At 48.0% G+C, this 22839-nt stretch overlaps 1 protein-coding gene across 8 annotated transcripts in view; it reads left to right on the top strand.

The window, feature by feature from the left end:
• The window catches only part of SIK3 (SIK family kinase 3), a 251897-nt gene that overhangs the window by 204048 nt on the left and 25010 nt on the right, over positions 1-22839 (top strand). For 4 of the 8 annotated variants that reach the window (XM_032868560.1, XM_032868564.1, XM_032868559.1 and 1 more), the window contains exons 7-16: positions 8951-9069; positions 9607-9717; positions 9957-10100; positions 10537-10614; positions 10742-10851; positions 12387-12540; positions 12803-12958; positions 16019-16089; positions 18308-18451; positions 22201-22351. In XM_032868560.1, coding sequence (XP_032724451.1) covers positions 8951-9069; positions 9607-9717; positions 9957-10100; positions 10537-10614; positions 10742-10851; positions 12387-12540; positions 12803-12958; positions 16019-16089; positions 18308-18451; positions 22201-22351 — 1238 coding nt within the window. The remainder of the gene's footprint in view (positions 1-8950; positions 9070-9606; positions 9718-9956; positions 10101-10536; positions 10615-10741; positions 10852-12386; positions 12541-12802; positions 12959-16018; positions 16090-18307; positions 18452-22200; positions 22352-22839) is intronic. The other 4 variants (XM_032868565.1, XM_032868563.1, XM_032868562.1 and 1 more) reach the window with 3 other exon arrangements.

The raw sequence follows: 22839 nt of genomic DNA, 5'->3' as shown, positions 1-22839 counted from the left end.
ACTCCTGATCTCTGGATCTTAATTCCGAAGCATCACAGCCACCTAGGAAAACTAGAAAATAAGGAACATTCAGGAAATAGGTGTTATTTTTTCTAATAAATGGAGAGAAATGGCCAAACACTTGTTTTCTTCTGAGTCTGTCGAAGGCTGATAAACTGCTAAAACCAAAGAGAAAATTCTCCCAGCCTAAGTTTATTCATCCCCCCAAGAAGATTTGCTCAGCAGCCCCATTTTTATTTGCTCAGTTGTGCCAAGCCACCTTCCCTTGGCCTCTGTGTTGAGCCACAGAAAGTGTCTCACAGGGTTTAGTTATAAGGCACTTTATTTTTATTCCAGAACATTCTGATAATAATTTGCAGAAACCAGTACTGTTGGGATTTGTATTTAATCAAGAATTCTCCACTTTTCTAGTCTGATCTCTTACTGTCGGACCATATTTTTAGGAATTTTACAGAATACTTCAATACTGGGACTCCCAGTTTTCTTTCCCCCAAAGAACTGAAAGCAGACGATTGCAGAACAAGATTTTTTTTTCCCCTGTGACGCAGGAGGAGCTGATCTCAGTGCTTGTTCTTAATGAGTCAAATCTTAGTACAGCCAGCACTATTGTAGATTAAGTTCCATTATAGCTAATTCAGAGATTATGTATTTTCTTTGGTTGTCTAAAACTGGCTTTGGCTAGTACTTTAAATAAACACCCTTAACTAACTTGCAAGTTGGAAATGTGTATATATTTCTTTTGTGACAGTAACGTATCGAAATTAACTTTATAGAGTACAAGTCTTCAATCCCTACAGCATCGTTGTTTCAGGGATATCCAATATAACAAAATTTCATTACAACAACAAAACCCCTCTGTATTTTGTATGATTGTATTTAACATTTACACAATCTCAGAATGCATCTGTAGGTCTCAGCACATTCAATGTACGTTATTTATACATAGAAATGTCTGGTTTCAAGACCATGTGTCTACTTCGTTTAGATTTTAAAATAGTCACTATGTAAAGAGGTTTGTTTGACCTTAGCTGACAGCTGACAATGACAGGGTTTCCTTGGGCGTATTAAAAAACGTCATCACTGGGGCTGAGTCTGCAGACAGAGTGAGGGTGCTTTAACTCTGACCAGCTTCTTACCAAAAGAGGAGGTCTTGGCAGTAACCCCAATGATGTGTTTTTGATTGACTTTTTAATTACTTCTGTAGGATCATTATGTTGCAAAGATGGTCACACTATTTTAACCATGATTATGATAGGACAAGGGCACGGTGGCAGATTTTATTTTCTTTCCGCTAAGAAGCGCAGCATATTTGGTGCCTGGTTTTCCTTTTGGGAGAAGGGAGATAGCATTAGAGAGGAGCTATGAGACACAAACATTCATAAGCCAACATAGACGGCAAGGGCACAGACTCGTATCCGCCCCATTCCACTCCACCCAGAGACTCACTGCAGAGCATTCATCTGTCATCTGCTCTCACAGTGTCTGTTCCCCCCTAGGCCTAAGCTAGGCAAGGGGAATGAATAACAGAATCCAGCAGTATATCCCATAGTATTCTGGTTCTGAAGAGTGTATGACTTTAGTGCCATTTAACTTGAAAAAAAAAATTACAAGGTTACTTGTTTTCCAGGAAGCAGATGTTTTAGAAATTTTAATAGCCAATTTATTCTTGTTTCCTGTCTGGATTTTGAGATTTGAGAGAAATAGAGCCCTCTTTGAAATTTAAATTGCTCTGGGGAATTAAATATTATTAAGAAGTTTGTTAAAATTGTTGAAAATAAAGAACTCTTTGGAATTACCTTTGAACACACCTGGTATCGGCTGGAATGTACTCACGTGAGACACCAGACCATAGCCTTCTTCCAAGCACCTGCAAGGAACAAGAATTTCCTGAGTAATTGCCCCTTCCTTGCATTTTCCCCATGCCTCCTGGCACACAGATGTCTTCTGTTTCCCCAGCTCAAAGCAGTTTTATGTGGTCAGAAAGAATCTATGACTCAATTTCTTTCAGACCACTCCTCTGCCCACAGAGCCGAAAATGATTGCATTGCCGTGTCCCATCCTTTGGCATCACATGAAGGGCTTAGGGGACCGTTGGCATTCCCTCTGTCAGCCTGAAGAGGATGGTGATTCAGTTCCCCAGATTTCTGCCCACCCCTTCTCCTGGTCTGCGGCGCCTTGTTGGAGGAGCCCTGTTGTTTCTGGCCTTCCGTCAGTCTCCATCAGCAGCAACCCGGATGTGTCAGTGGGGTTTGCTCTTTGCTGGTGCCTTTATTTTTCTTTTTTAAAGATTTTATTTGTTTATCTGAGAGAGAGATCATAAGCATGTGGGAGGCCTAGAGGGAGAAGCAGGCTCCCCGCTGAGCAGGTAGCCCAGTGCGGGGCTTGAACCCTGGGACCTTGAGTTCGTGACCTGAGCCAAAGGCAGGCGCTTAACCCACTGAGCCACCCGGACTCCCTTAACTGGTGCATTTAATACTCAGCCTGATGTCGCTGCCTTCTCAGTTCCTTGCAATCCACCCCTATTACCATCCCCCTTAACAAGCTAGTACACAGCCTGCTCTTTTCTGAACTTGGCTTGTAGGTGACTCTAACGTGACAGAGCCTGTGGAGAGTATCTGGCATTCGGTTATCAGAAAAGGAAAAATCAGTTTGATTTGCCTTTTTAAAGATATACTAGCTACTAAGTAAGCCATCCTGAATACATTCATTTTAGGTGCCATGTGGGGTACAAACTTGGGCTTTGGAGTAAGACTGACCAGAATTTGTATCCTGACTCTACCTCTTATTTTCAGGTCAAATTTCTTAACTTCTCTGATTTTTATTGTCTTTATCTATAAAATGGGTGTGATGGTAATAGTGGTTGGTGTGTGAATTAAATACTGCCTAGCATTCTGCCTAGCTTATAGATGATCAATAAATGTTAGCAATTATTACTCAGTAATTTTTTTTAAGATTTTATTTATTTATTTGACAGAGAGAGAGACCACAAGTAGGCTGAGAAGCAGGCAGAGGGGGAGGGAGAAGCAGACTCCCAGCCGAGCAGAGAACCTGATGCGGGGCTCGATCCCAGGATCCTGAGATCATGATCTGAGCCGAAGGCAGAGGCTTAACCCACTGAACCACCCAGGCGCCCCTACTCAGTAATATTTTTGAAGGAATTGCTGTATTAATCTTTCATTGCCCTCCTTCCTAATTTTTTTTTTTTTACTCTTTTCTCTTTCACTCTCACTCTATTAAATGCTAAGGATATATGATTAATCCTTCCAGTCAGATGCACAGGGTTTATGGAGAAGACTTATCTGCTAAGAGGTGTGGTTTGTTGCAACAATTTTGACGCTAAGACTTTGCCCACATTGTAGATATCAGTGTCTCCCCAAGCGGGAATCTTGATTTACAGGTTATTCTGTATTCTGCCTCAGACAAGATCAGCAAGTAGGTGCCCCCGTGTGAGGCAAAGAACTCTAAAGTTACGAGGGAAAGCCCTGGAAACCACCTGATCTGGGCTTCTGCCCCCATACACTGCCACTTCTTGGTCTTCTATGAAAGGATAGTTGTCTGCTTTTTCTGGTTGGAAGCGCCGAGAAGGCCTGTTCTCTTGTGGATTCTTGGGATCCGCTGAGGAAGGTGTTCAAGGGAACTGTGGCAGGCGTGCAGTCCAGTACTTCTCTCGTTGACCTTCTGGAGGGCTGTTAGCCTGTCTGGTATTGTGGTGGGCACAGGGGTACACAGTTCAGGTGGACACAGGCTCCGTCCTTACGGGACTCCTGGTCTTCCTTATGTAATGCTGGGAGCCCTTCTAGTGACATCTCAGATGCCAGCCTCTGATTCAGCACATCTAGTAATAATAAGTATGCAATTTCCCAAGATAGATCATTCCAGTTTCATAGTTACGTGGTTTTCAGAGCTGGAGGGGACCGAGGAGGTCATCGTCTCCAGGATAGTTGTTTCTGGACTTAACTTCGCAAGTGAACTTTTACTCAGAACACTAATCTATAAAATGGATAAAATTAGCTGTGCTGCAGGTGCATCCGTGCCCACTGGATGGCTCCTCTCGCATCCCTAAGGGGACCCTCCTCAGATCCCTCACACCCTGACCCAGGAATTTGGATCACCTCTAACAATTAGGAAGACTTGTCCTACGTTGAACTTGTGACTTCCCATTATCCAGATTCAGGCCCCTGGAACAGCGCAGGATAAATCCACTTGGTTTTCTTAATAAAAACCCTTCTGGTACTTGAAGAACACCCAGTATTCATTCCCCTTGCTGCTGGCCTACACCTTCTCATCTGCAAGATGAATTGGGCTCCTGGCCTTTCACCTGTCTTCAGGGCCATGTTCTCAAACTTTGGGTCCGGAAAGTCTTTCTAAAGTTCTCATTTCTTCTGGGCTGGAAACTAGAGACAGAACTTCTGTCAACTATCTTTGATGAATTTGAAATGGGTTTTTAATTCCCCTTCCTCACTCTTTACTTCCCCCACATCCTCGCCCCCCGACCCAGATGGAATACTTTGACCCTCTTAGAAAAAAACTGTTCATCACCAAGTTTTGAAAAGATAAAAGGTATTAAGGACCTGGCCCTCTTAGATGGAATGACATGGGCAATCTCCACATAATTCCCATTTTAGGGCCTAGCCTGACAGCAGCTCTATGACCCTGGAGCCTTCCAAACGCCTGTCAGCGCCGCAGGGCAGGGCCCGAGCGGGGCCACCCTCTAGTTAGAGCTGGTGGCAGATCGAGTTTCAGGGCCCGGGGCGATCTGCACTGCGGAGACCGCCTGGCGTCTTGTGCGGAGCAGATGGAAGCCGAGTCTGAAGGCGCTGCTGGCAGCCGGTTCCCGCACAGCCCATAGCGCTGCAGTGTCGGACCCCAGCCGAGGAAGGGGATGAGGGACGGGGCCACCGGCGACATGAAAATAGAGGACTTGGCAGCTGGAAAAGTGGATGCGTGTACCCTTTCGTCAGAGGCCCTAGCTTCCTTCCTCTCATTTTAATTGACTGTCCCCGTGGTTGCTTGTGGTATTAGGTTGGGAGCATTGGTTACCGTTGTTTTCACCCTCTGCCCATATTTTATGTAGAACGGTGTGTTCAAATCGAGCTTGAATTTGATTTTGTGAGCTATGTAGGACACTTAGGAAGTATGAGTTGATGATAATATCTGGCTTTCTGCATTTTGTCATTTTTTACCATCTGTGCAACACATGGAAAGTGTGAGATTTCTGTTCCTTTGCATGAGGGATATTACGGAGGGCATACAAGATAAAAACTTGTCTCCTGGGTGTCGTCACTGCCACCCGAGGCCTTAACCTGGGACCTGTAGACATCGGGGGAATATCGATGGCATGATTTGGGGGTTCCTTGAACAGACTGAAGTTACATGCAAATTTTTGTGTATAAATTCTTGTTTGTGTTTTTCTGGAGAGTTTTCAAGGCATCTGAAACCAAATAATGATTAAGGATGACTGAATAAAGTTTTCAAGATCCTGAAACTGAACTAGCTACATCTTCTAAGCAAGGCTTATTATACTGGTGTTCATTTCTTTTGTTTTTAAAGAAATTGCCTTGAAAATCCTGTTTTAAAGCAAGCCTATAATTGAACGTCATCCTGCCTTGGTCGTCTGATTGAGGACTGACGTGGTTACCTTTTATGCACTCCATGTGGTGTGGGAACCGAAAGAAAACAGAACGGCTCCATCTAGAGGCGTGAACAAAAATCTCACCACTTTCCAGTCAGGCCCAGGCCACCTCCTCACCTGGGGTCTTTAGTTGTAGTAACTTTTTCTTTCCTTCTTTCTTTTGTTTAAAGTAGGCTTCATGCACCCAGCATGCAACCCAGCATGGGGCTTGAACTCATGACCCTGAGATCAAGACCTGAGCTGGGACCAAGAGTTGGACGTTCAACTGATGGAGCCTCCTAGGCACCCACTTGTAGTAACTTTTTAAGTCTTGAACATTTTTTTCTTCTGAAGTAACTGCAGATCACAGAGGTGTGTGTCAAAGATTTGTAATCTATACAAATGCTCCAGTTGTGGGGTGTAGTCTGGCTACGCTGGAAACATAATTTTAATAAAAGTATAATGTGGCAGATGGCACTTACTCTTTCATAGGCATATAGGTCTTAGGATCTACACTGCATTTGATTATACTTTTAATTCTAAAGCAAGAACAAACTGAAGCCTGCTATAAAATCATTTTGATATGGGCACTTTTTTTTTTAAGCAAGAATAAAATTAGAATTGAGTACATTGTCTTAATTACTCTATGTATTCCTTTTAGCATGGTGATGTAGAATGGTGTTTGCCACATGGTGCCAAAACTGTGGGGTTGTAGGTTAAATTCACTCTGGAAAAATAGATCAAATAGGATTTATATCTACATGAAGATGTATCAAGGGCGGTTCAGAGCCTCTCTCCCCAGCCCCAGCCCTGCCATTACTTTGCAATGTCAAGCACGTTCACTTGTTTCTTCTTTTATACAGGGGCTAATAATAGAAGCTAATTTAGCGTTGTTGAGAGGAGTAAATGAAATAAAGTTGTTAAGCACAGGGCCTTGGACATAAAAAGTCTTTTAAAATTAGCACTGGTCGGTTACTGCTCTCATCACTGGCCAGTGTTATTTTCAGGACCAATGTCATGAAATGGAAACTGTTTTAAAACCTGTGTCTTACAGAGAATTTTGTAGCTTTTTTAAAAAGTATCTTTTTTTTCATTGAAACGTAATTGACATACAACACTGTAGTAGTCGCAGGCGTACAACACAGTGATTCCGCATTTATATGCATTACGCCGTGATCACCACGAGAATCTAGCTACCATCCCTCTGTGGCCATGAAGAAGTTACGCTGTCCTTACTGTATTCTCAATAGTGTACCTTGCTTCTTCACTTCTTATCTCTTTTGTAAGTGGAAATGTGTGCCTTTTAGTCCCCTTCCCCAACTCACCCACCCCCTCGCCCTATTCCCCCAAAATGTATAGTTTTAAAAAGCATTTTCACAAACACAATCTTGTTTGATTAGAGTTTCCATAAATATTGATTCGTATTCTCAGTAGCTATGGGTTGAGCTCCAGTTAGGTATCATCCCATGCCTGGTATCAGAGGTTTGGTACCAGAAACATCAGTAAGAAAGACACGGGCCTTCCATTGTAGTGAGAGAGCCAGACAAGAAGGCAGTAAATCAGATGGCTTCAAAAGAAGTCGATCGTGTGGAGAAAATTCTTGTGGTGTGGATAGAGGGTGACTGGAGGCCCACTTGACATCGATGAGGTGGCTGGAAAGAGCTTTCTGAGGAAGTGGCATTTGAGTCCTCTCCTGAGTGACAGGAGCCTAACGTGTGAGGGTCCGAGAAAGCAGCGAGTGGAAAGGCCGCTGGTGGGCGTGTGTGTGCCAAGCAGTGCACAGTCCAGAGAGGACACCTGAGCCGCCAGAGGGACTGTGGCAGGAGGGGGCGGCCCAGCCGCAGAGATGGGGCCCTGGGGGCCGGGGACTTTGGACTTTGTTCTCTGGGATGTGGGAAGAGACTGGAGGGTTGTAGGCAAGGTGGTGCTAACTCAGATTTCTGTTTTAGAAATACGCCCTTTGCTTCTCTGCAGAGAACAAGTTTTAAAGGAGCAAGGGTGGATGTGGAAAGACCAGCTGGGAGACTTTGGCAGTAGTCCAAGCAAGAGATGATGGGGGCTTGGCTGAAGGTGTTAAATTATTGGCTAGGAGTTCAGATTCTGCCCACAGCTCTGCACAGTCCAGAGGCAGCTTGGCGCATGGTTCAGGGCAGCGGCCAAAGCGTCCGACTGTCCGGTTTGAAATCTGACTTCATGAGATATTAGACACAGTGCTTGACTCCTCTGTGCCTCTTTGTTACCATTGCTAAAGTGGCAGCGATGATGGGACCTTCCTGCTAGGATGGCTGTGAGGTGCAAATGAGAGAAAACTCGTTGTCAAGTGCTCCTGAGAGTGTTTGCTAGTACTGCCCGCTCCTGTCATCGCTGCCACCTCCAAACACACGTACCACTCCCTCACCATCCTCTACCCGCAGCGTACACCTGAGGAAACTTAGAGAGTGGTTCTGAAATCGGAATATGGGGTCCTTGCTCGTGAATCCGTTGTACGTTCTGTAGCATGGCGTGTAGTATGAGCCGTCCAAGAACGATACTGACCTGGATATCGGTAGCTCAGAGCCCGGTTGTATGCACCCATGAAGGTCTCAATGCACATTGAGGAAATGATAAATAAGGCTGGCAGCGAGTCCCGGTGTGTGGTAGGGAGCATCCAGAGCCTCTCAACCCCACACCGTCAGAAATTTAAATGCTGAGGTTTGAAGAGAGCTCTAGACACCAAGCCAGAAGCATTAGGAGACACGTAGTAATACACACAGGAAGGTAGAACTGAATGTTTCGAAGACCTTGTGAGATACCAAATCTCTTTAGAGGACATTCAGTTCTTTTTTTTTTTTTTTTAAGATTTGTTTATTCATTTTAGAGAGAGCACACACGTGTGAGTGCACAGGCTGGAGGGGCAGGGAGAGGGAGAGAATCTCAAGCAGACCCCGTGCTGAGCCTGGAGCCCGACATGGGGCTCCATCCCAGCACCCTGGAAGCAGGACTTGAGCCGAAACCAAGAAGTCAGATGCTTAACCGACTGCGCCACCCAGGTGTCCCTAGAGGACATTCAGTTCTTTATGTGTTAAATGGGGCCAGACAGTATATAAATACGTGAGACCCCGGGAGTATCCCTAAACTGTCTGGTCAGACTTGTAATGAAGGCATTAACCCAACTTTTCTTCGCCACTTCCTGCCTTTGCCCGGTCCCTCGTGGAGTGAACAGTGACAGCGGTAAGAAGCAGGAGAGAGAAGGGAGAAGCAGGGAGCTGGACAGTCCGTCTGCTTGCCTGACCTCGAGCTCCTCAGCCGCCCCTGTGTCCCCGTCGCCGAGGCTGAAGGCAGCCCCTTTGTCTGTTGCAGAGTGTGAGCACCTGATCCGCCACATGCTGGTGTTAGACCCCAGCAAGCGCCTCTCCATGGAGCAGATCTGCAAGCACAAGTGGATGAAGCTGGGCGATGCCGATCCCAACTTTGACCGGGTGAGCTGAGTCCTGCGTGCCTTGGGGGGCCTCCGCCGGGAGCTCCTGGTCTCTTTTTCACATGAGATTGTAGTCATGCCCTGACTGCAAAAGAGTGGGTGCTGGGAGCAAACTGCCCTCTGTCACCAAAGCAGGAGGGAATTTTAAAGCAGCTGGGCTGCTGGAGAGTAGCGATCCCAGTTGCTTGCCACTTGCCCCCAAATCATAGTCCCTCCTTGGCTTTTGAAACTGTAGAGCCCACATTCCTGCAGCTCCCCGACCCCAGGGACAACTCCTTCCTCTTGTCCTTGTGTTTTACACTCAGTGGCTTCTGCAGCACAGCTTTATTTAAACCATTTTGGCCATCCCGAAGGACCTCAGCAAAACAGTGATCTTGTCTGCTGGCAGCTGAGTACCTAGAACTTTCTTGCTTAGGCTTTGTCTGAGGCAAAAATATCCCAAGCTCGGGACACAGAACAGCTAGTTCCTTATAGGTGACCTGCCATCCCTGCGTGGTTAACTGGGGCTTTGATAGCTTGACTCTTTTTAATGTCACAGTTAATAGCTGAGTGCCAGCAGCTGAAGGAAGACAGACAGATAGACCCCCTGAATGAGGACGTCCTCTTGGCCATGGAGGACATGGGACTGGACAAAGAGCGGACGCTACAGGTATCTCTAAAGGCGTGGAGGACAAAGCGAGGGGTAGCCGTAGTCTCTCTGTCTTGCCTTTTCCACTTTATTCTCCCTCCTGGGAACTTTCCCTTTTCTTCCTGTTTTCCTTCCTCTGCCCCTCTCTTGAGCCTCGACAAGAAGGTGCTTTGGTCTGCTGATGTACTACTGAGAGGGTTTTGGTTATTGACATGACATTTCACCAGGGTTTCTCACTCTTTTCCCTTCTCCTTTGGTAGTCGTTAAGATCAGATGCCTACGATCACTATAGTGCGATCTACAGCCTGCTGTGTGATCGACATAAGAGACACAAAACCCTGCGTGTCGGAGCACCTCCTAGCATGCCCCGAGCCATGGCCTTTCAAGCACCAGTCAATGTCCAGGTGGGCAATCACTCCAGTGACCTGAATCAGGACAAGTAGCACAGGGGAGGCGGGGACGGTTAGCCAGAGCTTGCTAACTCACTCCAAGAGAGTTTCCTCTTCTTCTTTACCTCCATCCTCTCCTGTCTGTCATGTCTTCCTTTGTCCGAGGTCAAGCAAAGGTCAGAACTTCTTTGACAGAGAGGATGGAAGGGTATTCCAGTACTCAGGATGGACAAAAGAGTTGCATTTTGTTTTTTAATTAAAGAAACAGCCAATCATTGAGAGAGACTGTTTTCCCTAAAGAATGCTTCCTTGTTGTAGCTTCTAAGGGCAGAGGAACCAAAGACTCCGAGGTAGAAACATAGACTTTAGCAGCAAAGAATCCTTTGAAAGAGCGTCGTTATTTCCACCTAGCGTGTAAGACAAGAGTGTATACGTATGTGCTACTTTCTAGGCGGAGCAGGCGGGTACCACTATGAACATCAGCGTTCCCCAGGTGCAGCTGATCAACCCAGAGAACCAGATTGTGGAGGCAAGTAGAGACCTTGGATAGCTGTCAGCCGAAACCATTTTCTTCCCCGTATCTTTGCTTCCTTTCCTGGCTTCCCATTTTAAATTCCTTTTTATTTCTAATTCGATTGTATTCCCTTCCACCTCAGCCGGATGGGACCGTGAACTTGGACAGCGATGAGGGTGAAGAGCCCTCCCCTGAAGCCCTGGTCCGCTATTTGTCCATGAGGAGGCACACAGTGGGCGTGGCTGACCCCCGGTGAGTATCTGACCCACAGCCCTGAGTACTTCCTCCGAAGAGAATTCCCACCCTACGGGGAGTCCCTACTGTGGCTCATTTTTCCTACTTCATTCTGCCTCCTGGATGAGCTCGAATCCAGTGGCCGAGATACGTTTTTCTTTTTCTTTCTTTTTTTTTTTTAATAGTTTATTTATTTATTTGACAGACAGAGATCACAAGGAGGCAGAGAGGCAGGCAGAGAGAGAGGAAGGGAAGCAGGCTCCCCGCTGAGCAGAGAGCCCGATGCGGGGCTCGATCCCAGGACCCTGGAATCATGACCTGAGCCAAAGGCAGAGGCTTTAACCCACTGAGCCACCAAGGCGCCCAAGATACATTTTTCTAACCCAGTTAAGCACAATACTTGGGTGAGGAACATGGTAATGTCTTGGCTCCCTAAAATGGAGTTCTGATCTAAGTCACATAAAAGGACCCCTTAAAATTCATCCGAGTTTAACAGCTTTTAGAGATATTGTTTACTACATGTTCTAAGGCACGACTCATTGAAGAAGGGAGGACAAATGGTAGGGTGTAATTTATTTAAGTTAAAAATTAAATTAAGTGAACAAGACTCCAAAAACATACCAAGTAAGTACCAGTTTCCCACAGCGTTTTCCCAAAACGGTCCTTCGGTATGCTCTCCGACGCCCTCACACGGGGACTGTACCGAAGGCCGGCTCTCTGTTTTTGTTCTACATTTGAAGACTTTCAACATTAAAAATAGCCTTACCTCTTCTCTGGATATTTCCTTTACTGTGCTGGGAAGAGAAGGTTATGGCAAGAGTTCTCCTGAGAGTTCAATTAGGGGCGAAGCTAGTGTTCTTATAAATATAAACTTTTTTCTCTGAGTGATTTCCAAAACAGCCTCCCAAGGCCGGCTGGTTGTTTGCTTTACGTTTCTCATTCCCGGCCTATGATCAAACAGGCAATAGGGGAATATTCTGGCTTCAAAGACCCTGTCAGCTGCACAGGGGCGGAGTCCTGTGTCACTGTGTTCATGGAAAGATCTCTTATTTCAATGTGTGCTGTCAGCCTTACCGTTCGGGCCCAAGAGCCTGCATGACCGCCACTTATCTGTCCCGTCAGCTCCGACAGGAGTAATTGCATTCTTCCCCTGGTGAATCAGTTGCTACTTCGGGCAGCCATTGTTTGAGTGGATGGCCTGTGTCCTCCAGAAGCTCGCTGCTCACCTCCAGGCTTTGAAAACCCCAATTGGAGTGGTGCCAGGATTTCCTCTTGGCTCAGAGCTGTTGGTTTTACACGACTGGTCAACGAAGAATAGCAACCCCCAGTCCCAACTGGGAAAATGGCAGAGAGCCACATTCTGTGCACCAGGCTTCTACTCACTTTGGGGTCGTCGAGGTACAAATTCAGGAGGAAAGTGAAAAACTAAAACAACCACCACCACCACCACCACAAAACTTGTGCTGAATTTAGCAGTTTCATCAGTTTGGGGATATAAGCGTGTTGGAGTGAGACAATTAACCAAACTTCTCTGTCATCCTGTTTCCTATCAGCACGGAAGTTCTGGAAGATCTGCAGAAGCTTCTGCCTGGCTTTCCTGGAGTCAGCCCGCAGGCTCCGTTCCTGCAGGTGGCCCCTAACGTGAACTTCATGCACAACCTGTTGCCCATGCAAAACTTGCAACCGACGGGGCAGCTTGAGTACAAGGTACCCAGATGTGGGACAGGGCTTGCCTGCAGAGAAACACACTTGAGCTTCATTTGGGGGACTTTGAGGGACCTTGCCCAGGATTTAAGGGTGCATCCTTCTAGAGAAGGACAATATCCCTTGCACGGCAGCTTGGGTGAGAGGGAAGATCAGGCTCTACATACTCAGAGGATCCCTTAGTTTCCACGGATTGGCGGACTGCTCTTTCCCCCACCTCCTTCCCCTCCTCACCTCCCCCTCCTGCCCACTCTGCTTGCGACAGGAGCAATCCCTCTTACAGCCGCCCACCCTACAGCTGCTGAATGGAATGGGCCCCCTCGGCCGGAGGGCATCAGACGGAGGAGCCAACATCCAGCTACATGCCCAGCAGCTGCTGAAGCGCCCACGGGGACCCTCCCCACTTGTCACCATGACACCAGTGAGTAGCGGCGAAAGGCCCCACCTACTTTCTCAAAGGCTTTTGATAAAGAAGCTGTGGGCCTGGGGCTGGGGACCAGGTCACCCACCTAGATGTCTGAATTTCCTCTTCCTCTAAGCTTATGGTGCTCAGTGTGTTCCCATTTTCTTCAGGCTCGTAGAATTTTCCAGACTTAATTTTTGGCTAACTTCTTTACTTAACCAAACAGCTGCCACTCGAGGTCCGCAGCTTCGATGGGCCACTTCTGGGCCACTTCTGGGCTCTGCTGCTAGGTGCCACCACAGCCCTACAGCCCGGAGGTGGGGTCCCTGTGGCCTGACGGACTCAGCCCTCTCCCGGTAACGCCTCCCGGCCCAAGGACAGTGGTGCCTAGCCATTTGCTCTAGAGCGAACTGCCCCAGTTCTCCATTGATGAGCACTGCTTCGCATTTTTGGTACAACCTCGATCACTCAATCATTTGGCTTTTGTAAGCGCTAACCTAATCAGTCGGTGTCTCTCAGTCCCATCTTTTTATATATATATAATGGTCACATTCAAAGATTCTTTTCCTCTGCTAGGTTCTGTTTATTTTCAGTTCTTTTCTTGTCAGAGGTAAACCTTCGTTCGTTTGTTCATTTTCACAGGCCCATACGAATGGGTGCTAATCATATCCACAGCCCTCCCTGGGTGTTTCTAGAGCAGCGCTTCTCAGCCTACCTCTTGTGGAGGACCTTTCTCCCCTCCCACCCCTTATGAGATTAATACCTTTGTAAAATACAACAAAAGTGAATTGTTAGAGAAAAATTTTAAAACCTACAAAATATAAGGCTAAATTTTCAGCAGACAAAATCACCCCGTTAAATTGCTCTAGAAGTTTCTAAAAGCTTCCTCTTTACTTCTGTACTAACCCTGTCACGGATTGGTAACAAAACAGTGTGTGGACTGATAGGGGCCCACCACGGGCCACCCTTTCAGTAACAAGCCTGTTGGGAAAAGGAAAAGATCGTGTTCATAGTTCTTGGCTTACCATATTGAGAAGACAGGATCAGCATATGTTCAGTGTTGGAATAACAGTGACGGACCATGTGTGAGTGAGTGCCCGAGTGATTCTCGTGGACCAGGAGGTGGCAGTGGCATTCAGGGACCCGCCAGATCAGTGCAGGTTATGGAGGACCAGGAACAGCTTTGCGGGAGATGGACTGACTTCCTCTGTCCACTGTAACTGCTTGCACCAAGGTCACTAACAAGCTTCTGTTCATAAATCCGGTGGATGTTTTATATCTTTCGGGCCTTCTAACTATGTCAGTCTCTGTTGACCATTCTTTCTCTTGGAAATACTGTCTTCTTTTGGCTTCTGTGATACCACATTCTCATTTTCTTCCTGCCTCTCCTTTTCACATTCTCTTTCTTGTTGTTCTTTGAAGTTGGTGAAACCCCAGTTTTATCTTAGGTCCTGTTTCCATCTCATTTTGCATATGCTGTCTGGCTGATCTTGTCTGCTCCCATAATTTCTGTTAACCAAATGATCTCCAGCCCAGAGCGCTCTTTTCTACCGAGTTCTCCACTTCATATAGATGACCACCGACCACGTGGGTTTAGTTGGTTATCCTGCTAGAACTCGACATGTCCTCAAATGACTGCATGTAACCTGTTTCTCCCCCTGGGTGGCAGTGATAGGCACTGTCATTCTCCTGGCCACACAAGCTAGGAATGTAGAATTTCTCTTTAACTCTTCCCTTCCCCTGATCCCCATATCAAGTCAGTTACCCAGCACCTTTTGTCTGTCCCCCTCCATTGCTCTGTCCTTTCGTCACTGTCATCCTTTGCTGAGACTAACACAGGGACCTCCTCACTAGCCTCCTTGCCTCCAGCCTTTCCTCCTCGTCCCCGCCATCAGCCCTTTCTACACTGCAACTCAAGCAAGCTGGCTTTCTAGAGCATAGACCTTGTAACATCACATCCTGCCGAAAATCCTTTAGTGAATCACCATCACTCTTCCTCAAAATATACTTCTTAATGTGGCATTCAAGGCCATCCGTAACTGGCCGCCCTCCCTCTCCTACCTCACCTGTTGCCCCTTCCTGCCTGACCCTGTTCACTCCAGTCTTGTGGAACTGTAGTAAGGGATCCGGACAGCCTGGCATTTAAACAACGAAATTATTCCCACAGTTTTCATTCTGTCTTGTAATGGTCTTCCATTATTTTAAAAAGCTCTTTCATAATAATCAAAGTAGGACTTGTTTTGCTCTAGTGCCCGAGGTGTGGTGACTATGTGGGCCCCCAGGCTGAGAGGGGCTGTGAAGGGCCCACAGCCCACGAAAGTTCTCACATAGATGAGGAGAGCCACAGTGATGCATGCGTGTACGTGTTGTGGCGGGGCGTAGCTCTTTTAAAGCACTGAATTGCAACTACACAATTCTATGTTGTGTACCAAAGTGTACTTTTAAAAAACCATGGTGCTTTTTTGGCACGAAAGGCATCGAAACGCTGGTGATAACACTAATACGAAACAACAGGCCAGTTCCTAGACTTTCAGGTAAACAAGCTCCTACTATATTTTCAGGCCTTCAGGCCTTCTCTTTTCTCTCAGCCTAGAAACCCCAAAGGCTCGTGAGCCTTCTCCTCTCTGCATGGCCAGCTCCTGCCTACCCTTCAGGTTTCGGTGAAGTGTCACGTCCTCCAAGATGCTTTCCTCGATGCCCAAGGGCCCCAGTAGAGGACCGGGTGATGCCTGTTCTGTGATTGTCTGCTTCCTTGTCTCCGTCCTCCATGGGACTGTACAATGAGGGCGAGAACTGTATTTGTTAATTCGCATTTCGTCCCGGAACATGGTAGGCATCCAGCTGTTTGTTGGATGAGTGAACGGAGATGAATCAGAGGAAGAAATGCAAATTAAAATCACCTGAGCGAGGTAAAAATGGAAAGCTAGAGAGGCATATGAAAGTTCCGCATAAACCGAGGGCCCTAGAAGAGTCTTGTAAATAAAACAAACAGAAAGGCCTGTCCCCAGCCGGGTTTCCAGAACAAGCATGTTCCAGAAGAAGCGCCACCTTGAGCTTTTCCTTCCTGTTTCCCTGCAGGCAGTGCCAGCAGTTACCCCTGTGGACGAGGAGAGCTCGGACGGGGAGCCAGATCAGGAAGCCGTGCAGAGGTAATGTGACATCTGGCAGTGCTTGCCGAACGCCCTTGGGCAGGCTCCCCCTGCAACCAGCGAAAGGTCACCTCTGCCCAAGGAGGTGGTACAGTGCAGCTTCAACATTTGTGTGGTCTCTTTGCTCAAGCCAGATGGCATGTTCCTCCCCACATGGAAGTAACAGAAGACTACCCAGAAAATGTCATTTCTGTAAGCGCCATTGGAAGTCCCCTAAGTGACAGCAATAACCATGAGAACTTTTTCTCTCCTCCCTCCTTATTTGCCCCCTGCCTTCATATTGCAACTCTGATAGTATTCACAAGGCGCAAAGCCTGCTCCTACCTGCCAAGAACTGTTTACTGAAAAGGAATTGGAGATTTGGGATGACAGTGATCCTAGCTAGTCTGGCCATGGACCTCTGGCATGGACTCTTCCTTCCCAGGAGAATGAATGCCTCTTGTACTGTTTGCTGCATGCTTCTTCCGTCCCCCGTGCCAACTAAGAGATAATGAAAAGAGGAATGTGGGATTCGGGCCAGGGGCAAAGGCAAATACCCACTGTTTGCAGAACCTTGGTGAGCGATGCCTAATTCACAGAAAACGGCAGTGACCGTCAGGCACGCTATACTGTTCCTTCTCCCTCAGCCCCATTAGCCGTGGTCCACAGCTCCGTGCATGCCCCCCTGTGGGAGTCGTCTTTCTTATTTTCTGGGGAGGGGGGTTTGACCAGAATCCAGCATGTATTTTCCCAGAAATACAGGTGTTCTTCAAAATTATATGTTTTTCCCTTGAGGGAAGTTGAAATAAAATGGTTTTCATGGGCTCTTGGGGGAACTTTGGGTGTCTTTCTCAAATGGGTATTAAACCGCTCATGGCTCACTCTTTGGCAAGTTTACGTACCACTCATTGCCCTATAGTCTGTTAACTTCTTTTAGCTTAAATACTTAGGCAAAGTAGTTAAGAACAAAGCAAAACCACTTTTTCGGAACCTGACGGTTGCTGGTTGCTGGCCGCTGGTTGCTGGCCGGAACTCTCTTCTTTACCCCCGGTAGCTCTGTATGAGGGCTGCGTTCAAAAAGAAGAGGGGAGAGCAGGGTGGTGGCAGGCGGGTCAGCTCCTCCTGCGGTTTAGCCAATAGAAGAAGAGTCATCGCGACCTTTTTTTCCCCCCTCTCTATGCTGTTGTCTCTAATAGTTTGCTGATAATAGGGTATTTGATGTTGCAAATGGACCCCTGCTGGTGTCCTGAAAAAAAATTAGGGAACTTCCTGCCTTTCTCCCTTAATTAGACAATGGCGGCTCACTTTGTCTTCTTTGCCTTGGACTTGACTTCCTCTGGCTCCACCTTCTTTCTTCTTTAGACTAACGTTAAGGGGTAAAGTGCCCCTCAGTCCTGACGTCATGGAGAGGAATAATGCTTCTTTTACATGTGCCCAAGAAGAGCAGCTGTCAACAAGAGGCAGGGGGACCCATGGCTTATTTTTGGCATTAACTCATAGTACATCCGATAGAGCTTTAGAATCAAAGTCATCAGCTTGTCCACTCCTTTGCTTTGAAACTTCTGTTTCTTGCCTTGCCTCCTAGAAAAAACCAATTCTGAACATTTCATGTGGTTTCATTTCTTCATCCTCTAGAGAATATGGTTCCCTTGGGACAACATCAGTTTATCTTCTCTGATGACTGACAATCTTGGGGCATGAGAGGTGGGGTAGTTTTGGAAATCCCTCATCCTCAAGTGGAAGGATCTGTTTGCCGTGACTTGTAAGTGAGGACCCGGGGGGCCGGTGAGGTCTAGAGACGCATGTGGAGTTCTTCTGAGTATCTCTCTCTCTTGGCTCATCTCTAGGAATAATCCTTAGGGCTCATCTCCTCTGCCTTGTACTTTAGACATTTGGAGGGACAAGAAGGATACAATTAACAAATGCGAAATGAATCCTTCTAGCAAATGGAATGAAGGAAGGAAAATCGATCTTCTTTGTGAGCTACATCTGTTTTCTCTCTTCTCTTCGCGGCTTACTCTTAGGTTCGAAGTTCAGCCACTTGAGTGGGAAGCCCACTTTCGTTGGCCAGCTGGCCATGTTTCATTTTCATCCAGCCAGGGGTCTGTTTGCCATGGAGCCCTTTTTGAGCTCTGGCACTGTTTCATTCTGAGTGCTTTGGATTAACTTCGAATGCTTCTTGCAGAGGAATATTCCTGTCTGTCTTTTTTACTATGAAATGTGCTCCTGCTTGTTGCAGGTACTTGGCAAATAGGTCCAAAAGACATACACTGGCCATGACCAACCCTACAGCTGAGATCCCACCGGACCTACAACGGCAGCTAGGACAGCAGCCTTTCCGTTCCCGGGTCTGGCCCCCTCACCTGGTACCTGATCAGCATCGGTGAGTAGCCACATGAGCTATATGAGCTCCTTGAGGCTCATCGGGCAGGCACCCTTCTTGCTAATCTTACAAGTGAGGGCGACAAGCATCAAGGCTTTCAGTAGCATCCTGAGCTTACGTCTTCTCAGCTCCTTGCACCAAGCAGAGCACAGGGCCATGTGAGATTCTTCTTCCCCATTACCTCGTAGACATGTTTATGGTCTGCAGTTGGTCCTCGTGATTCCGGGAATCGACTGGTAGATGAACTTGAACTTGAAACCTGCAAAAAGGTGAAGTTCTCAGAGGACAGCTGGACATGGGAGGATTTGTAGCCTTATCGGTAGACTTGACCGCTCATAACCCCTCACCTTCAAGAGAATGAGCGTATCTTATCATGTTACCACTGAACGGTGAACTTGGACATGCAGGAAGGTACATCCCTCTGTGAATGGTAGAGCAGAGGCACAGCGTTCTCTTGAGTGTGGTGCTGGAGAAGTCGTTCTTGCAACAACACTCTGACTGCTGAAGTCTTTTGCTAGGTCTCTCTTAGATTTATAATTCATCCTCTTGAAGAAATAACAAGCTTCACCTTCCTGGCTGAGATAGCCTCCTACAATTGAATCCAAGTAAGCCTGGAAGCTCAGGGGCGTGACACTTGGCGGGATTAAGAAGGTGATCACCTTCTGTGAATGACTCACATCCTTAGCTGTATCCCCTCTGAAGCCATGCCCAAGCTGGTGGGCCACACGTTCCAGGGCACCACCACCCACTGAGCTTATTTCATGTCAGTCTTGCTGGGAGGACAATGAAAGCAGTCTTACTTGAGAAAAGCAGTCAGGTTCCAAGGAGATGAAGTTTATAAAGGTGTTGTCATGAAATCTCACAACCAGCTCACACTAGCGAGCTCGACACGTTTTTATTGTGGCGAGTTACCCATCAGGCATCCTTATAATCCGCGGAGGCTGTGGACTCTGCACAGACGGAGACTGAATGAGTGCCCTGTTGGCACTCCGAGAGAAGGGAGATAAGCTATTAGAGACGACCTTGAATAACACTCAGAATGGTCTGGTCAGAGGAGCAGGAATGATGGCTCTCCAACCAAAATGCTGGTGCAGAGAGGCAGTAGTTTCCTCAGGAAAACCTCTCAGAACCTAAATGGTGAGGACACTGCGAGAGAAGGTCCTCGGGGTGATGGTTGGAGAGGTGCCTCCTGCCACACACCCTGCCCGTCATTGCTACCAACACCCCGGCTTCAGTTTTCCGTGATTTCTCAACAACTCTGAGCCCGCCACTTACCCAGCAGAACCTTTATTTCTTTTTTCTCCCTGTCTCTGTCTTCCCTGCCCCCACAGCCTGACAGCTGTCCCGCCTTTGTCAGGGTCTGTTGTTCAGCCCAAGTCCCTCAGGTATCCTCGTTTCATTGTACGTGTTCCTCAGGAGATCCTCCTGTCGGGGATACGTGGAGATCGGCCCCTTTCCACAGTCTGCCTCTATCATGGGTCCTCTCCCCTGTCTCCGTGTGTCTAGTGAGGACGGCCACGTCGGCCACAGCTCCCTGTTTGTGTGGTTGCCACCCTGCCTACCGTCACCGCCAAGGCCTTGCCTGCTGGAAATGTGTCTGCCGTCTGTGTTCGTGTGAACACTCGTGATGGAGTGTTTCAAGGGTTTCCTGTGGCCAAGCCAGTTTGAACTGGAATGAGTGCTTGACAAGTGGCAGATTGTGCCAGGCGGGGCACTTATGCACGCTCAGCCTGTCTTGATGGGATTCCTGTAAAGACACGGCAACACCAGAGACCGAAGGTAATCTGCAGAGGACAAGCGTGCCTTTGCAGGGCCAGAAGACCCTGGAAGTGGGTGGCCTAGAGAGATGATTGAGTTCCTCTCATTTTCCGGAGGAAATGGTCCAAGAACAGCATATAGACATCTCTTCTTCTGGGGTATAATTCATGAAGTCCAGCATGGAGACAGAAGAGGGCTCTGATCACTCAGATCCTGGAAGTGTGTAATTTTAAAAGCTAAAAAAAATGTAAAGTGTAATTAAAAAAAAAAATGAACACAGAATGGATTTTATCTAGGTGGGGAACCAAGTTCCTGTTTGAGAAGTGTAGTGGGAACATAAGCCTGATACGGGGCTCTCCGGAGTTTGAACATGATTGCAAAGAAAAATAAAACACAGTGGATCCTGTGAGTGCTTCCGAAACGAGCGGCTCCGTCGGAACTCTTCCTCCCACGTTCCTGTGTCCAACTGGCCAGGGCCGGTGACTGCACAGCCCGAGCTTCTGGAAAAGTCACAAAGTACCCGGGCTGGGGCGAGCGGCTCTGAGGGGGGAGGGCGGGTTTTGTGCAGCGTGAACCCCTACAGAACACAGCTTTCTGAGTCCATTCAGAAATGGGTCCATCGTCAGAAAATAGCGAAAGCATAGAAGTCAAATGTTAGGAGAAAATAGTATTTCCTGGCTTTGGCTGCAGACCCCTGGAGTAGAAACAGACCTAGGAAGTACCGAGGAAGCACTCCTGAAGGCAGTGATCCCTATTTCTGGAGGGTGTCTGCCAAAACCATGCGTCTTCTGTGTCACACGCGTGTGTTTGTGCTCATTTCATCAGCGCACCACTGTGTCAAACTTCCTGTAGAGCCTGAACCCGAAGTCATTGTTAGCAAAGAGAGGGTAAAGGGCTTGCCCCCACGGCCACACCCCCAGACCGCTCCGCACAGTCATCAGCGCCCCCCCACCGCCCTCCCCCATCTGCACTGTATTTGAACTCGCTTGTCCACCCGCTTCCTTACTCGCTCTGCTTCAGGTCCGAGGGAGTAGCTGGCAAGGGGGTGCATCATTTCACCCATAGTTCAGTGTGAGATCATCTCTGCCCTGGACATGAAACCCTGATCCTTTCCATCAGCTGCTGGAATGCTGCCTTGGCAGTCTTTTATCTGCTTACCTCAGCCCATAAACATCTCTTTCTGATTAGGTAGCGAGGAGAGGTGTTCGCTTCTAACTCCCGTGCTGTCTTAGGCATTCCTTATCCATAGCTTGCTCTTCCCGTAAGATACCGGCTCTGTTCGGACTGAGCAGTGGGATTTAGGCCCCACGATTCCTCTTTCGCTAGGAGGCCAGGGGGAGACGTGCTGCTCTGGGAAGTTAATTTTCACGGTGGCTGACTGTATTTGCGTTGGCCACTGCACACGCTGGATCTTGAGGCCCACGTTCCTTAAGAGGGTACCGTCTCCGTCTGGGGATCCGAAGTCCCCAAATCTTCCCGTTTACCTCCACCCTCCTACTTTCTAGTCCAGAACCTCTGACTTCTGAGCCAGGCCTTTGCCACAAAGCTGACCATAGTTTCCTTCTGGTCATTCGGAGAGCACTGCTCAGTGAAACTGGTCAAACAGTGAATCTGAGGTTTCGAAAGGCATTAGACAGACATGAGTATGAAAGCCAGATCTGCTGTGCAGCTTGGCCTGAGGGCCATTGAGAAGCTCTGTTCTCTGACCTAGTCTGTTTGTAAGAACTGGATGTATTTGATCCCAGCACCTCCCCGGGCGTGGAAAGTAAGCCCGCTAAGGTAAGTGGAAATAGAAGCCGTGCAGCTGGAGTTCTCGGAAGGGCAGCAGGCTAGGGCAACAGCTGGCCTCCGGAGATGGCCGGGAAATGGCCTAATGTGCAGGCTGTGCGTGCAGCCCGCCACCTTTGCGTTCTTCTGGAACTGCAGTCCCTGGGTGATTTGGTCCAAGCCCCTGAGTCCTCGCCCCTAACGTTCTCTTCCCATATATTCAGCTCTACCTACAAGGACTCCAACACCCTGCACCTCCCCACGGAGCGTTTCTCCCCCGTGCGCCGGTTCTCAGACGGGGCTGCAAGCATCCAGGCCTTCAAAGCTCACCTGGAAAAGCTGGCCGACAGCAGCAGCATCAAGCAGCTGCAGCAGGTAATGGGAGAGGCGGCAGGCAGCTCTGCAGGAGCGTGGGGAGCAAAGAGCAGTAGCGTGTGGAGGACCGGGGTGGCATATCTCTGCCCTGTCCGTGTCGAGGTTCCAATCCATGTAGCTTCCTAACGCTCCTTCCTTACTCCTTGGTATGTACAGCTTTCCCCAGGCTCAAACATCCAACTCCCCATGAAGGGCCCAGATTTCCCTCCTGTCTCTGTGACTTTTAGAGAGGGATTTCTGGGCGTGGGTTTTGGTGGGAAGCCCCCGGGAAGGCAGTCCTAAGCAACCGTGGCCTTCCTCGCATCGTCTGTGGTGCTGGGCCCTGCTGGAGCCTGCTTGGCCTTGTTAGCACCTGGAGTACTCCCCAGCGGGCATGGAACGGCGCTCCCAGAGGAAGGAAGGGTACCTCCAGGCTTCCGTAAAGGGCCGGTTTCCTTTCTGCCTTCCCGAGGACCAGGCTTCCAGCGACAGGTGCTCTGTACGCAGAT

This window comes from Lontra canadensis, unplaced genomic scaffold (assembly GCF_010015895.1).
Source record: "Lontra canadensis isolate GAN:19392208 unplaced genomic scaffold, GSC_riverotter_1.0 scaffold36, whole genome shotgun sequence".
NCBI classification, from domain to species: domain Eukaryota; kingdom Metazoa; phylum Chordata; class Mammalia; order Carnivora; family Mustelidae; genus Lontra; species Lontra canadensis.
This window is presented reverse-complemented; position numbering and strand designations above follow the sequence as displayed.